The sequence below is a fragment of the Leguminivora glycinivorella genome, chromosome 8 (assembly GCF_023078275.1).
Source record: "Leguminivora glycinivorella isolate SPB_JAAS2020 chromosome 8, LegGlyc_1.1, whole genome shotgun sequence".
NCBI classification, from domain to species: Eukaryota; Metazoa; Arthropoda; class Insecta; order Lepidoptera; family Tortricidae; genus Leguminivora; species Leguminivora glycinivorella.
In genome coordinates this window covers 3,639,324-3,655,704 of record NC_062978.1, presented here as the reverse complement: position 1 = coordinate 3,655,704, position 16,381 = coordinate 3,639,324, and the positions used below count along the sequence as shown (strand labels likewise).

The following is a 16,381-nucleotide window of genomic DNA, read 5'->3' as shown; positions in this document are numbered from 1 at the left end:
TCTCAATCGAGATGCGATCGCCATTCGATTTGGATATAAGCTTACTTTTTTCTCTATGGTGTAATTTATATTGAATGGTTATCAATCAGAAGAAAAACTATAAATTAAAGTTGATAAATGTATTATTCATTTAAGTACAACGGTAACATGGTTTTCAAAATTTTATTACTTATATTAGCACAATAAAAGTCAAGTGTAAGCTATAAAGAGTAAAAATATTCTTATAATAATGTAAAAAGATGGAATAAAAAAAGCATTTATCACTAAATCACATTTGCAAACCAAAACAGGATCAAAAAACTGATTGAATTTACAAACATTGCAAGTCTACGCGTGGTAGTATTGTCTAAACAAATTACATAAACATCCTATGTTTTTTTTATTTTCTGGTTTCCGATATCTCAAATGGTAACAAAACTGTTGTAAGGAAATACTTATTACCTTCAAAATTATCACAATATTCATAAGGTTTGCATAGATGGCGCTATAATAGCTTTCCCCTTTGTCTGGTTTTGTTCTATGAAGCCCAAGGTCTTATTTGTTTGACATAATTCTAGAAATTTACAGGACAAGTTATGGTGCAACTGTTTGTAAAGTGTGAAGTATCCAGGATAACTTGAACTTTAACACATTCACTACCAGTGGCTTGTTTCTCAAAAGGTTTGACAGTCGCGTTATTGTAATACAAGGCTTGTACCTTTCGAGAAACGGGCCCCAGATAACAAATGGAACCCTACTCCAGAACTGTTATCTTGTATAGCGACCAGCGGGTTACCTCTGAGCAAAGTTCACGAGCGCCCAACAGGCGGGTTCTTGGCAGTGAATTTGTTAAGGCTATATGGCTGACTGACAACATTAGGTACATATCATTATGATTATTATTAATTATTTAAAATATTCGCATAATATATTAGGCTAGTTTCCTATATTTAAATATTTTATGCCGTGCACGAAATAAAGCACCACATAATTAAAAGAAAAATATGGACAGTAGTTATTTTTAAACATAATTTCTATTTAATAAGTCAAAGAGAAAGATATAAAGTACATGAATTGACCGTGACGTCACAGTATAAAGCAGTAATAACTCTTCTAACAAACTTCACTCCGCGCGGTGTGTCGAAAACTACTCTCCATATGCACCAAATACATGCGAAACTGGTAAGTATTGGGCTGGACAGTCGGGGCCTCGTTCGCGCGCTGTGTTGACGTGTTGAGTTCGGGAGAAAATGACGTCAGCACCGAAGACATATTTTCGTTACTGTAGTGTTTATGGGTGTATGGAGAACAGTTCTCAAAATGCGGAAATGTCAGAATGTTCTTTAGAATTCCTAGACACCCAGAAAAGTAAGTGGTTGTTATATTTTTGCAGTGTTAGGTACATTATTGCTTACGTAAATGGCGTAAAAGCAGGGGCGGCTCACTCCGCGATCCTTTCACCGCGCTACAAGTACATGCCGGCGGCCGCGAGTTCGCGGCCCATTCAGTGGCGACGACCTTCGCGCGGCGCAATAGAATTCAATGTCGTCTGCACGCGTGCGGTCCGTTTGTTAATATAGGTAATAATTTAGAATGGCGGCGTTTTGTGAACTTCAAAGGAGTGAGCCTTCTGTACTTGTACCTACTATTATATATTCTGTGGTAAAAGTGAGATTTAAAGCTAGAATGACACATTAAAATCAATAAAGATTTATCTGTAACGACATTTAGGTAGATGCTGCGATCTATCTAGCTCGAAAGTTTGGTACCTACTTAAATATTGTGCAAACATCTATTCAAACATTTTATGTAAATACGATTTCGTCAGTATTTAAGAAACAAACACGTACTTGAATCTTTATTAGATAAAAAGGTAGAAAGAGCGTTGGTACTAGCATAGCGCCATACATAGTTACTACGAGTAGGACAGTAGCACAGGTACAACCCTGCGTGACCTTGCGCAGTAGTAACGACCGCGTCGCCGCTGCCGGAGATTAACTACTGATTTATCCTTATACTGTGGTGACGTCACTCCTCAGTATTTCAAAGTCATTCCATATTAACAAATCGTTTTGACAGTTGGACGTAGTTACGCAGAAACGTTCCAATCATGAAAAATAGACCTTGTATGAAAAACAAAAGTCTTTCATTTCAATGACAATTTCAGATGGATTGGAACTAGGGATGTACCGACTAGTGATTTGGCCGACTAGGCCGACTACCGACTAGTCGGCGCTTGGGTGGCCGATTAGTCGGCCGACTAGTCGGCTAGTCGGCCGGAGCATATTTTTCGACTAAATTCATCAGAAATTTAGAATTACATTTCTGGTCCTTCGTTCGCGCTTTAATTTTTTTTACAAGTTCTATTTTTCAAAGGTCTATAAGAATATTTATACATTTTCCATTTTTAACAACCGGTTTGGCTTAGTGGGTAGGTTAGTGATCCTGCCTATGACACCCGGTAGCCCTAGGTAGGACATTTATTTTTGTGATGATCACAGATATTTGATCTTTTGACTAACCAAGGTATAACGAATCGGTACATAATACAATTATATCAGCTGTTAATTTATTTTTGTACTATTTTTCTATGACTTATAAAGTGCCGACTAATCGGCCTGTTTTGCCGACTAGTCGCCGACTAATCGCCGACTACAAATGTGGCCGGATAGTCGGCTTTCCCGACTAGTCGGCGACTAGTCGGTACATCCCTAATTGGAACGTTTCTGCGTAACTACGTCTTCATAAAAAGAAGCTGATTTGACTAGTAGGAAACAGGCCTATTATAACCCATTACTCTGACATTTATACACACACTCCCCCGCGATCCAAGTGGAGAGAACCTTGAGCGTTTTAGGGTGCATGAGGACGAAATCCGCGTCGCTGCCAAAGTTGAGGTTGCCCTTACTGTCTTGGATGCCCAGGGCCCGCGCTGGGTGCAGTGTAGCCGTTTCCAGGGCGTATTCTAAGGTGCAATCTGGAAAATAAGGAGAAATATACTTAATACTACAATAGCGGATAACCACAATGGGATTGAAGGCGTCTTTAGACTACGGAGACTGCTTATTATAAGGATAGACTATAGAGTTATTGCGGATGCAGATTTTTTGACATCAGCGGATGCGGAAGTAAGATTAGGTACATAAAAAAAATCAAATATTTCGTCTTATTCATTGACCGCAGCGACAGCAAGGTCTACGTTTTAATGGGGTCCCGGACCTTTGGGGGGCATGCGTGGGGCCGAAGCCAACAGTACAGATGCCCTTTAAGACATTTTCATCTAAAGGCAAGGGATACAAGTTATTATTATCTATCTAATATGAAAAAAATATAATAATAGCGTAGCCAAGGAATCAGAATCTGGTTAACCCTTAAATGCATGACCTTGGCAAAGATTTATTCAGAATTTTGACATGCTGTCAATAGAGTCAAAAATACATGATGCGTATACCTCACTATGCATTTAAGGGTTAATGTTATCCAATAATTAGCAGGTTGTACTTATAGACGCAAATAAGAAAATAAAAATATAATATTAATAACTAAAAAAATAGGAGGTCGTCAACACAAATCACGGAAAAGACATGTAGGTATAGGATTTTAAAGGTCATCGTTGACACATGTACCTATTACTCATCATTAACCATATTGCTACGAGATATCTATTATCTCTAATACTTGAGAGTGATTCTTTACAAGTACCTATACTTGGCATTGAAGATGTTTGTGTCATTTAGTACCTACTAAGAACAATTTAGTCTCAATAAGAGAACATACAAATTATTTTTCACCAGACCAACTGGTAAAGGCTCTCTTTGCTATTCGAAAACAAATAGCTAAATTGCATTTTATCCACAAGTGTAAATTAATTTCATACAAATTATAACTTGGATGTCTCGCTAACTGGTAGATTTTACCTATAAATAATGATTTTGAATCATAATTTTTATTTTATAAATATTGAATAAATTGATGGATTTGGTTTAGTTTGATGTTTTATAGTCAGCATTTTGTTCGTGTTGGTGTGGTGAAAAATGTTGTGTGAATTATATTAAATGTATGGAGAAAGTGACATCGCACCCTACTGTTAGAACAAAAAGTACATAAGTATCTTATAATACATTTGCTGTGACGGCACGGCACTGGTTCCACCAAAATCGAGAAAGCGAGCTCCCGTGAAAGAGAGAGTGAGCAATTTATATATTATATTCCTATTTTGAATTAGCCGGTTTTTTTTTTGTAATTTTATGGCCTGGTAACTAGACCTTTAAGCCAAGTCTTTATTTTTGATGTTGATGAATTAGTTCTTTGCTCACTTTACAGTTCAAAATTTACGTATTTTAATATCACTTCACAATTTAAGCCGTCTTTATTTTTGATGGTAATACGTTTTGTACCGGTTTTTTAGTTGGTTCACTTCACAGTTCACACATTTTAAACTCACTTCGTTGCATTATGTCAATGTCAAACCACAGTGTCAAACTAGCCGGAATTATTGTAAACAAAAGTGTGGCTAGTGCTATAAAAAAATTGCACCATTCGAGGTATCAAAATTGCCGATATTTTACAGGTTTATTAAAAATCTTTACATATTCCATTACACAAATAATGACTCTGTTAAAACGAAAATAAATTTCTACACTAAACGTTTTGGTATATTTATTGAAATTAAAAAGCCGTTTTTGTCGGGTAGTTTGTTTATTGCACTGGTATTACTGTGGAAATGTACCTGGGCGACCAAGTAGCGGGCCGCTAAACATTATTTTTCAGCAACTTTTGAGACTAGGTGGTAGTGAATTTTAATAGCTAATTAAAACCGTCTTCAAATGCGATGCTGATAATATGGTGGTTATAAATTTAATTATTGGTTTTGTAAGTATCTGATATGACAGAACTTCGTCAATTTTGGACCGATTTTTATATTGACTTGCATGGGATCATAATATAACACTAACAGTCATTGTGTTCGATCGCTTCACGATTTTAAGTATGTAATAGAGTGACCGTTAATAACTAGTTAAAAGTAATTTGATTTTCTCTCGGGCCTTATTACTATGAGAACCCCTGACTTGAGCTGCACGTGTTACTTTGACAGTGACAGCAGTTTGTTTACGTTTATTCCGTTCAATTCGTAATTGGAATATAGTTCATCGCATTCTCATCCTCGACTAACTTTTGTTCTCAGTATCGCCGATACTCGCCTTTGGTCGTCGGACCAGAGAGGTTACCATGACGTACTAAAGACGTTCAGTTTAGGTTGAGAGAAAGGGACACAGCTATAGCAGTTACATAGCTCCGTCCCTCTCTCGCAACCTAAACTGAACGGCTTTAGCACGTCATGGTAACCCCCCAGTGCCTTACGTTAACGAGTAATGTATTCTAAATCGTCATAAACTCACAGTAGGTACGAGTATACCTTCAATTGTACAGTGGATCTACTGTGCGAACAAATTACATAGGTCACACAGAATGGCATTTACCATGGCAATCACCTAAATCGGGCCGCCGTTTCATACATTTCGGCTAATTGGATCGGCGGGCGGGGATTGTAGAATCGCATCAGTATGATAACCCCTTTAGAGCGCTTTCACATTCATCGATCTGATACCGGATAGAAGCTAAACCTACAAATTTTATGTGTATAGATTTTTTTTCATTTTCAACTTGATACAGACGCGTTTCAGAGATAATGGCAACTCTTACTTATTGATAGACAGGAAAATTATCCTGTACCTAAAGGTACGACGTTCTAAGCGCGAACGGTGAAACATTGGAGCGAGACACAGCGATGGGACTTTTCAACAATTTCAGCTAGGTGTCGACAACGAAACCGACCAAATAATTTCAGCTAGGTGTAGGTGCGTAACGATACATGTTAATGGAGGACTATGATCCTACACCCGGTATCGGATCTGACAATGTGATAATTATTATAGTTTCTGTTTTTTTCCTCTCTACAAAACTGTCGTGCGAAGATAGGTACGTTTACTCCCTGTCACTGTAGGTAGTAACAAAATATTCCAATTTTTCCAACACCTCTATTGCCAAGTGTCACTGCAACTTGAGCAATTTCATGTACTCTCCCTACCCCTTTTGGGAAGGCGTGATTTACCTGTAGCTTCCTTAAAGGTGCGCACACACTCGTCCAGATTGGCCGTGCTGCCGCATAACGTTTTAGTGCCTTCGACGTACGCTTTGCCACCCTGCACCGTCACTCGCTGTTGTCCGATATGGTAGTTGCCGTCAGCCAAGCCTTGCGCCGCTACGGCATCGCTAACTAGAACTAGACCTGAATGGAATAAAGCAAATTACAAACTGAATCGCTTTTGTTTAGGTAGGAAAAAAGTTGGAAGGGTTGCCTGAGAATGTTTTAAGTTTTTTTTGTTATTTATTTTGACAAAGTTCCCTATAATATTTCGGGTGCTGTCATAAAGAGGCCGACTTGTACACGTACGAAGAAACTACAAAAACCAGTGCATAAAAGTTTTGAATACTTATTGAGCTAGGAGCCGATGCCAAGGATAGATGAAAAAACTTGGATGTTATGTCATTACCATTAGACTTATATTGACCGGGATATAGACCGTGGGTACGTAATCACGGTCTACATATATCCCGGTCAATACATATAAGTCTAATGAAAATAACCGTGAATCATTCAAAACTCTTTTCGATGTTATGTCATTCGGAATTTCATACTTCGTACACCTATTTAATTTTCGAAATTGTGTTACGGTCTCAAAAATCTTTACTGTAGGTCGTCGTCGTCATTTATCCTAGGCGTTTCGAGGCACATAACCAGCTATATACATAATTACATATATTAAAAATCATCGTCAAATTCCTGTCGCGGTCGTCAGAAGTCCCGCCAACAGCAGTGATATATATAATTTCTGTTAGGTGTATGCCTATTATTGTAAATGTATATGTCTACTTTGTTTTTCTTGTTATGTCAGCCTAAGATATGTGACGCAATGGTTAGCTGTAAAGTCATGTAATCATGTTTACCAATAAATAAATAAATAATTAAAACACAAGGCTTTGCTAAGTAACCGCATACATTACCTGCAGGGTTAGTCCGGCAGGCTATCCTCAACGCCGCGGGGTGCGTGTGTAGACCGTCCGATATTATCCCGTAGTAGACCTGCTTATTGGTAGACGATGCCAGCAGACCCACTAGCCCGGGGTCACGGTGGTGGAACTATAATAAAAAAATTAAGTCTAGAACCTGATCACACACTTAGTTTAACCGAAGACTTGATTAGACTTATATTGACCGGGATATAGACTAATCGTTTTTTTTTCATGTTTTATAATTATTTGAGTGTCCACTGGTTTTGACACCCTGGGCACCGTTAATCAAAGCGTTAAAAAACCGTTTCCGTGATCGTTAAAGCGATACATTTGCAACTGCGTCGAAATATCGTTAAGCTCGACAAAAATCTTTAAAATTTAGTTGGTAGTATCACGGTATTATATCTGTAAAAGGTCGAAGTACAGTTAGCCTATTGAACTCTAGGCTGCACGTGGAAGGCAGTGATCGCCTGAGCTATATAGAGGCTAGGGAAGCGAATGTGGTCGTAAATAGGGCTCGAAAATAAGTCGCCGTGAATCATTCAAAACTCGAAGACTTGATTAGTTGAATATTTTGTAGCTTTTTTGTATAAGGTAGCAATTTCGGCGAGTAATTTCAACTAATCGTTTTTTTTTCATGTTTTATAATTATTAAATAGTGTCCACTGGTTACACATGACAGGCCTGTTCAATGGACACAAATATGGAACTGAAATGAACGAACATAAATCGTTGAAGTCGAACATGAAATGAAAAAAAAAGACAATTAAGTAATAAATTTAAATAGATATCATACACGAAAGAAAAAACGACAAGGCCCACTGGTGGCCGAGCCGGGAATCGGTGATCGATAAAATAATTTGATTTGTTCCCTAGTTGTATTGACAATTAATTAAGTAATTGAAAATTTCCGCCAGTCGAAATTATCCCCCTGTACCTTAATAGTTTATGAGGTGTAATAATTTACGTAGGATTTCTTTCTTTCATTATACAGGTTCTAGTTTAGACATCATTTATTTTATAGCAAAATCTGAACTTCAGGCACACCTCGGACACTGACAATCAAATATATGAAAGAGGCGCGTTCCTAGCACACAGTCTAAGCTTGTGTAGGTGAACGCGTACTATGTTTGTATGTGTGAAATATGACAGGTCCACTGTTCGCGTTTTTGACAGGCGGTAACTGTGAAGTAACCGAGAGGGGATGGGCAGGCGGGAGTGGCCATACTGTACGCTAGTACTCTTTATTATACTGTGCTTCAGGTGAACCGGTCTGCGTACTAGCATAGGCGGCATTGAACCTGGTAAGGGCTTTTATTTGTGTGATGAATATTTGTTTCTAAAAATAACAAGACTAGTCTAGTAGTACACAATGATTCACATTGAGGTGTCTGATACGAGGAAATCGAATACTTAAAATAAATAGACCTTGACTTGAGGTCAAACCTCAAACGCAGTGAGGTCAGTCATGTGTAAATTTGTATGGCAAACTAAGCGTTTAAAATTATACTCATAGATAATAATACCTAAATAGATGTATTTTTATTAATGAAAAGTGTGGACAGAAAACCTGCCGTTCTTCAAACCGATTTTTAACAATCGGAGGAATCGAAATAAATATAATTCGAATTCGAGAAACATTACCGAGTTTCATGTGAAAAAATGTTTTACTTAAGAAACCTTAAGGCCAACTTCAGTGCCGCCACAGTAATGATTAATTTTGTACTATTGTAGTCACTGCAAGGGCTACCTACGGAACTAATTTGTTCTGTCTATTGTCCTTTGAGTCGTCGGCAACCCGAACCCTCCTTAGAACTTGTACGTACACAGCAGAAGGGAGTGTACAAGTTTCTAATGGGTTGGCAACGCGCATGTGACACTCCTTGAGTGACGGTGTTAAATAGGTTACGATGACCGCTTTCCATCAGGCGGATCGTATGCTTGTTTGCCACCGACGTAGTATAAAAAACTCTGTAGGCTTCGCACAGTCAGGACACGTGCCTTGGCCGAGGCAGCAAGCTTTGACTAGGGAAACTGTTCTGCCTGCCTCTACCTCGGGGCGTTTCTACATTGGCTTGGCCGTTAGCCTGGCGAAGGCATTGTCTCACGATGCTGGCTGGTACAGTTAGATAAAAACATCAATACTTACCGGCAACATCGCGTTGAACAAATGTGTGATGAGATTGGCTCCATTTTGATGGCCTCTTCGCCCTCAGCTAAGCTCGCCGCCGAATGGCCCAGGGCTACTTTAATGCCCAATTTCGTCAGGTCCTTGATGGCCTGAGTAGCCCCAGGCAGTTCAGGAGCTAGGGTCACTATTACTACGTTGTCAAGGGATCCGTAAATGTCGTTAATAGTATCTATGCCCTGAAAATTTTCAATATAAAAAGAGGATCGAGTATTATAGAAAGTTACTGTCGAAGTAAAATGTGTAATCACAGTGCATAGACTGCCATCTCTTGACGCAGGCTTAAAACTTTTGAACCTCAGTTTTGACAATTTGGCCCATATTCTTAGCTTGATAATGTGTTATAATGTCAAATATTAATATTAGCGCCATCTAGCTGAGCGTCCCCCAAAGGTGTAACGCCATCTAAGCCACCGTACCTTTTTCTGAATGGTACTGAGGTACGTTTTTTGACCATCTAAAATAGCTGGAAGGCTAATTCAAACGTAAAGTGCATATCAATAGCAGAATGCAATTTCCTTGTACTACCCAAGTGCCCATACATGTATTGGTGCAAGAAAGATACACAGACAAGACAAATGACACAAATAAAAACATTATTTACATAATATCATCATGAAGTCAAAATGTATATGTAAGTTTGAATGAACCAGTACATACTTTTAACTTCGTTTGATAATATTTACAACACGAGTACAAATATACACACACCTCAATAAAAGACAACAATTCCAAGGAAGGTAGCAACACAAAAGTAAACAACCTGCTAAAGAGCTAAATCTTCCAGATTCTAGACCACCTTAAGGTAATATTTATATACCTATAATTTTTGAGAATATTACATTAAAAAACCGGCCAAAAGCTCGGGCCACGCTGTAGGGTTCCGTATTTTTCCCTAACAAAACATTTTTTTCCACTTTTTATTTTACCACTTTGTTGGCGTGATTGATATACATATTGGTACTAAATTTCAGCTTTCTAGTGCTAATGCTAACGGTCACTGAGATTATCTGCGGACGGACGGACGGACGGAGACATGGCGAAACTATAAGGGTTTCTATTTGACTACGGAACTCTAAACAGTTGAATGACCTATTTACCTACTTCTGATATTTATTGTGTGTAAACACTGTGGCATCAGTTGAGCAATCATATACAACATTAATATTTTTATAACAGATAAAAAGTTCATTGGCTCACTATCTCTGTGGGCACTAGTAAGTAGGCCAGTGATAATGCTGATTGACAACCAATCAATGGCTATATATTGTTAAACTATGCATGTAGGTAGTTCAGAGACTGATAGACTTTAATTGACTATGCTATTATTCTAAACATTAATACATTATAAGGATAAATAATGGGTATAATGTAGGCAAAAATTTGTACAGTTAAGGTAAAGTCAAGTAACAAGAGCCCTACCCTCTTATTCATATAAGTATAGTATCATTCGCCCAAATCAATTGCTTAGTTTAATTTTTATTGTTCTCTTTATTTTCTCTCTTTTTTGTTATCTAAGTTTCGTGACGCATTGGTTTTACTGTAATGTCATGTAAACATGTTTTTACTAATAAATAAATAAATTTGTTTGTCCCTTTCATAGTGGTGTGATAGAAAGGGGTAAACAAATTTATCGGTTTGATAACTTTAGTGATTTTTCTTAAAAATTATTGATAAACTTATTGAAATTTGCTACTGTTGTAAAAATCTATTAAAAATATATATGAGTGCCAAAATATACCATGAATACCATCGATATTAACCGCTACAACAAAATACGCTATCGCGGCAAAACCCGAATAAGTGAAAAGCTACAAGGATTTTTTGATTTTGAGGTAGGTATACCTACAACTAACAAATGCTTATTGCTAAAAAACAATCTCTTCCAGACCACCCTAAGGTAAACACTACTGAAACTACACCAAACTATAAGAACTATGTAATTAATTTTGATCAATAAACAAAACTTAAAAAAAAGTAAAATGTACTTTCAAAAAGAAAAACTTATCTCTCCTAAGTTCTTACTGAACACATGAAGCTCAAACAAATAGTAATGAACACGAGAAGTCCAAACAAGAACACTGTACAGTCCAAAATATTGGTGAGAGAGAACATTTTGTCACTACTTTTAAAAAAACTTGTATCTTCGTCTGTCAATGAAAAGAAAATTGTAGTAAGTATGTATGGAATGCATATAGACTTACTGCGTTTTAACTTTGAGGAGCAGCGTGAGATACGAGATTTTTTCAAAGTAGTGACGATTTTGCACTCGTGATAAGTTGCATTTTTTAAAGTTGTGAACTAAAAGTTTTTTGTTATAAGGACTGGATTAAAGTCAGGTAATTTTTCAGTGACATAAAATAATATACTATGTGTTATAAAAATAAACATACCTTGTCTAACGATTTGATATATTGATCCATATGGGCCCCCTTCTTTTCTATATTAATAAACGGGCCCTCTAGGTGGACGCCAAGTATAGTGGCCCCGTGTTTGCCACCAGGGCTCTTTTTAATGTGCGGAAGGATTTTCTTGTACTGTTCCTTATCTGAAGTCACCATAGTCGGGCAGAAGGATGTCACTCCTTGCGACAACAAGTTTTGAGACACTTTACGGACACCTTCTTCAATATTTTCAATGTCATATGAAAAATCTATGCCCCATCCACCTATAAAAATACTTAGCTGGTATAATACAATAGCTAAAAATCTTTGTGGTTTTATTGTATGTATTTCACAGTTATTAAGTTGTGAACAATTAGAAAAGTGACCTGGTTTTAAGGTCAACAAACTGTATACAATGATATACGGCTTTGTTGTACTCTTTGTAATGTATCACTAAAATTGAAGAACAATAAGTAAAAAACATGCTCACCGTTAATTTGAATGTCGATAAAACCCGGAGAAATCAGTAACCCCTCACAGTTTATTGTCTGGTCAGCTTCAAGTTGTTCTACATAAAATATTTGTTCAGGATTTTGAATTTTCCCATTCCGAATCCAGAGGTCCTCTTTTATTATTGCACTATCGCGAAGAATAAAGCAGTTACGGAAGCGGGTTAAGCCAGACTTAGCTTTCATTGTGGTAGATAAACAATTAGGTCAGAAATAACAAAAAGTGGAAGTAACCGGTCCGATGAAACGGTTTCGACGAACTGAAAAATAAATAAAATAACACGACAAATGCGCGATTCGCAGCTGACTGACAGTGACATTGACATAGGTGACACTGACAACCAGTGACAGTGACATATGACAGGTCAGTAGTGTCCGTATTGTGCTTTAATTGTAACACTCTGGGGAAATAAAGACTTCAAGCAAATATTGGCCCAGACACTTTAAAATTGATTGATTGGTCGAAGGTTTAATTCCAATAGAACATTTCCGCGCCTTTTTTTAGTGTCAAAATTTGTTTTGTAGGGAACTTTTTATGCGGGTAAAAAGTTTTCAGTGTCTTAATATTGTCTTCGGTTACCGCGATAGTTTAATTTAATCCGTTTCCATAGTTTTATTTCATGAGTAATACTCATGAAATAAAACTATGGAAACGGATTAAATCGCGTATAATGAATTTAAAATACATCCCGACGTTTCGAACTCTTTACAGCGTTCGTGGTCAACGGGTGACTGAGGAAAAATTAAAATGTGCAAAAGCTACCCACTTACAAGAAATATTAACGAACCATGACCACAAATAATCTAGATTTCTAAGGCAGGTTCACACACTAATAATAAAGCTAGTTATACAATATTCAAAAAAATTTTACCATTACTCTCATTGAGGTATATGTACTACGTACTAGAGGCGACGTTGCTAAGAGAATTTTTACACAACGCACTGCGGTCCATGGACCGCAACGTTGTCAGTCCTTACCAGGTCCTTGCGATGCAGTGACGTGCCGTGATGCATTTACTTTCCACGTGAATAATGCCTTCTTGTGTGCTTAAAAATTGTACTAATCACTCGAGGAAATCAAATAAAAGCCAAGGTGTGACATTTCATCGGTAAATTAAACAAAAAACTCGTCTATAATATTTTAAGATTGAATATTCTACAAACTCGCGAGCGGGAGCGACACTGCCGCCATTTTGGTGACGCAATCATAGACTATAAAAAGTTAACCGCGCAGATGTGCCATTTACACTGTTCCTACTAATGTGTTTCACCTCTAATAGAGTTGCGAAATATAAATATTTCTATTTGGAAAATTATTAAGTAACTACTTACTATTTCATTAATTATGTTACTAAAATATAAAAAAAGTTTATTTGTTTAATATATATAGTTAATAGTTTTTGAGTAAAATTGTATTTTTAGCACGCTCACTTTTTGCAGTTTTCTTCGGCTTGGTCATGAAAAAAGGAAACAATTGATACGCTTTGTCCAAAAAAATCGTGCTGAGGAAACTTGGTTACCAACTGACCACACATATATATGTTCATTGTGTATTTTAAAGAAGAAGATAAATACAGCACAATTATTTTGTATTAATTTGTATTGTTTAAGTTGTAAATAAATAAATAAGTTTGACTAGAATATCCGTATTTTATTTAACTATAATGTAAAATTCCCGTTAGGCAGAATATAATAATGTGTCACATCTGGTGGTAGACCTACTCTACGCGTAAATAACCGCTCCCCGCACCCCGCGCATTTGTCAGCATGTGCAGAGTTTTCGCTTGGCAACGTCGCCTCTAGTACGTAGTACATATACCTCAATGATTACTCTGTTAAAAAATAATTAACCAATTAATCTACACAAAATAAATAAGAGTTCGAAACGTCGGGATGTATTTTAAATTCATTATACGCGATTTAATCCGTTTCCATAGTTTTATTTCATTTTCAGTGTCTTGTTTGTATAATAATTATATCCTTGTAAGTGCGCACACTACAAATTAAATTCGAGTTTTACAGTCTTATCAAAAATAGAAGAAAGTTCCAGATTGGTCTGGGACTCGGAAATATTGGCCTGGGACTTACGAGGATATAAACTCATTCTTCTAACCCTTCTAACATAATTATGAAAGCCAAAATGAAGTTCCAAGTCTGAATATCGTGAAACATGCATCAGCTTTTTATCAGAGCGTCTTCTTGTTCAATAGACTGCCATTACAGTAAAAAACTATAGACGGTCAAGCAAATCTTTTTGACGAATTTGAAAAAAATAGGGGCGAAACGTTCCATACAAAATTTTTATTTCGCGCCTTTTTAATTTGTGATAAGATTTACTTGACCGTTTGTACTACCAATACCAAACCAATCATTACATTTATAATGCAGACTAAAAGACTTTCTTAAAAAAAAAAAGCTAGTGTTTTTATTCTGTGATAGACTTCATAGATGATAGAAATAATTACTTATGATTTCCTATTGTACAATAAGTTAAAATGAACTCATTAATTGTATAATTACACATAATAATATGATAACATTGTTGAATCCTAATTATGATGAAAATTAGCTTTGTTATTGTAGTACGTAGTAATATTATTTTATTGTAAATAGGTACACTTGTAGGTACCTACTGTTAATTAAGATTTTATATTATATTAGACATTCAAATACAATGTACCTACATTGTTACTGAATAAATAAATAAAATGAAATTATAAATTCATTCTAATCAGCAATATAAAATAATAACGTTGAGTTTTTGATATAAAGAGAGGCAGAATCTTTAGGTTCCATGGAAAATCACCCGTCACTCCGTCATATAAACACTGGAGTGCTGAGCGGTCGACTCCCGGCCGATTTCAAAAGTCCCCGAGTGCTGAGCGGTCGACTCCCGGCCGATTTGAAATGTCCGCAAGTGCCATGGCGCCGGGAGTCGACCGAATGGTCCACGAATGGTCATTGCGTATTTGGCGGGAAAATTAAACGTTTGCGCGCGCACCTAAGCTACAAAAACTTTAACAGCAGATAGCGGAAAACACAATAATTAATTGTCGCATCAAAAATAATTACCTGTAATATAAATATTATTAGAAAATCCTTATTTTAAAAGCGCCAGGCAACAGGGCCTTTGCTAAAAATTTGATGTTAAACAAATTGTGTTTTTATGTGTGTATTTCTATACAAAATTGTATACGGATTTAAATATAATGTGCCTGGGTAAGTACTAAACAGTTTACAATAGTTTAATCGTAAATTTGATTGTTTTTACTTATTGATTTGGCATTTTATTTCAAATAATCGAGTGATGAATAGGTTTGGCCCGAGGAATTGGGCGTTTATTTAGATATATCTAGTACTAATAACCTAAAAAAACACTTTAATCGTTAGGTTAACTATTTGATAACCAAAGTTTATAATCTTTATACTGAAAACTCGATAATTTTTCATCACCGAGACACAATATTCAAGGTCACGACCGTGGCCATTTTATTCAATTTTCGATGTGGATAAAATGAGCGTAATAATTTAGACGAATTTTGTCCCATTTGTACCTATGTCGTTTTCTATTAAAATATGTCACTACTAAGACATTGTTATTTAATGTAGCTTTGAAATCCCCAAAATTTTAATTAAACCACTTTAAGAACTTGGTATTATGAAAGAATGTACGAAGGTCATCTATCTACTTTAGCTTTCGCATGTCTTATTTTGAACTCATCTATTTTTGAAAATCGGAACTTTTGTTACTTAAGCCTGTGATAATACATATATCTTAAGACGCTCTACAAAACGAGTATATAATTTCAAACATATAATTGATAAATAATAACGAAACAAGATTTCAAAGTTACCTCAGTTTTTTTACGAGACGGATTTCATACCCAATTTTAATACGCTTGTAATATGTAAAATCTCAATGCAAAAGTGTAATTTTATTACCTTTTCTGATGTATATCCATGTATATGTTTGTAAAAAAAGTGTTTTTCTTAAGAGTAGTGCTTTTTCTGTATTTTTTAGTCTGTTTTATACAAGAATCCGGATTATTTTTCCTTGGTTTAGGTTAAAATGAGGATTTGCTAATTACTTACATATCGACAGCAAATGTTTGTCAGTGTAATTAAAAGCCTATTTTATGCACATTATAGCGTCAAACTTTTTATATACAACTTTCATACAAAAATAAGAAACAATCATTAAATTTGTATCTCCCGCCAATATCTCGCTGATCACCGTTCAGACCAA

General features: G+C 36.2%; 1 protein-coding gene across 1 annotated transcript; it reads right to left on the bottom strand.

The window, feature by feature from the left end:
* Positions 1-2,090: 2,090 nt before the first annotated feature.
* Positions 2,091-12,416, bottom strand: LOC125229022 (N-acetylglucosamine-6-phosphate deacetylase). The gene is given in 8 exon segments (XM_048133781.1): positions 2,091-2,157; positions 2,701-2,956; positions 6,092-6,268; positions 7,045-7,180; positions 9,203-9,252; positions 9,255-9,420; positions 11,635-11,909; positions 12,116-12,416. Coding segments are annotated over 7 exon segments (1,203 nt in total). The 5' UTR covers positions 12,321-12,416; the 3' UTR covers positions 2,091-2,157; positions 2,701-2,762.
* Between the last annotated feature and the right edge of the window lie 3,965 nt (positions 12,417-16,381).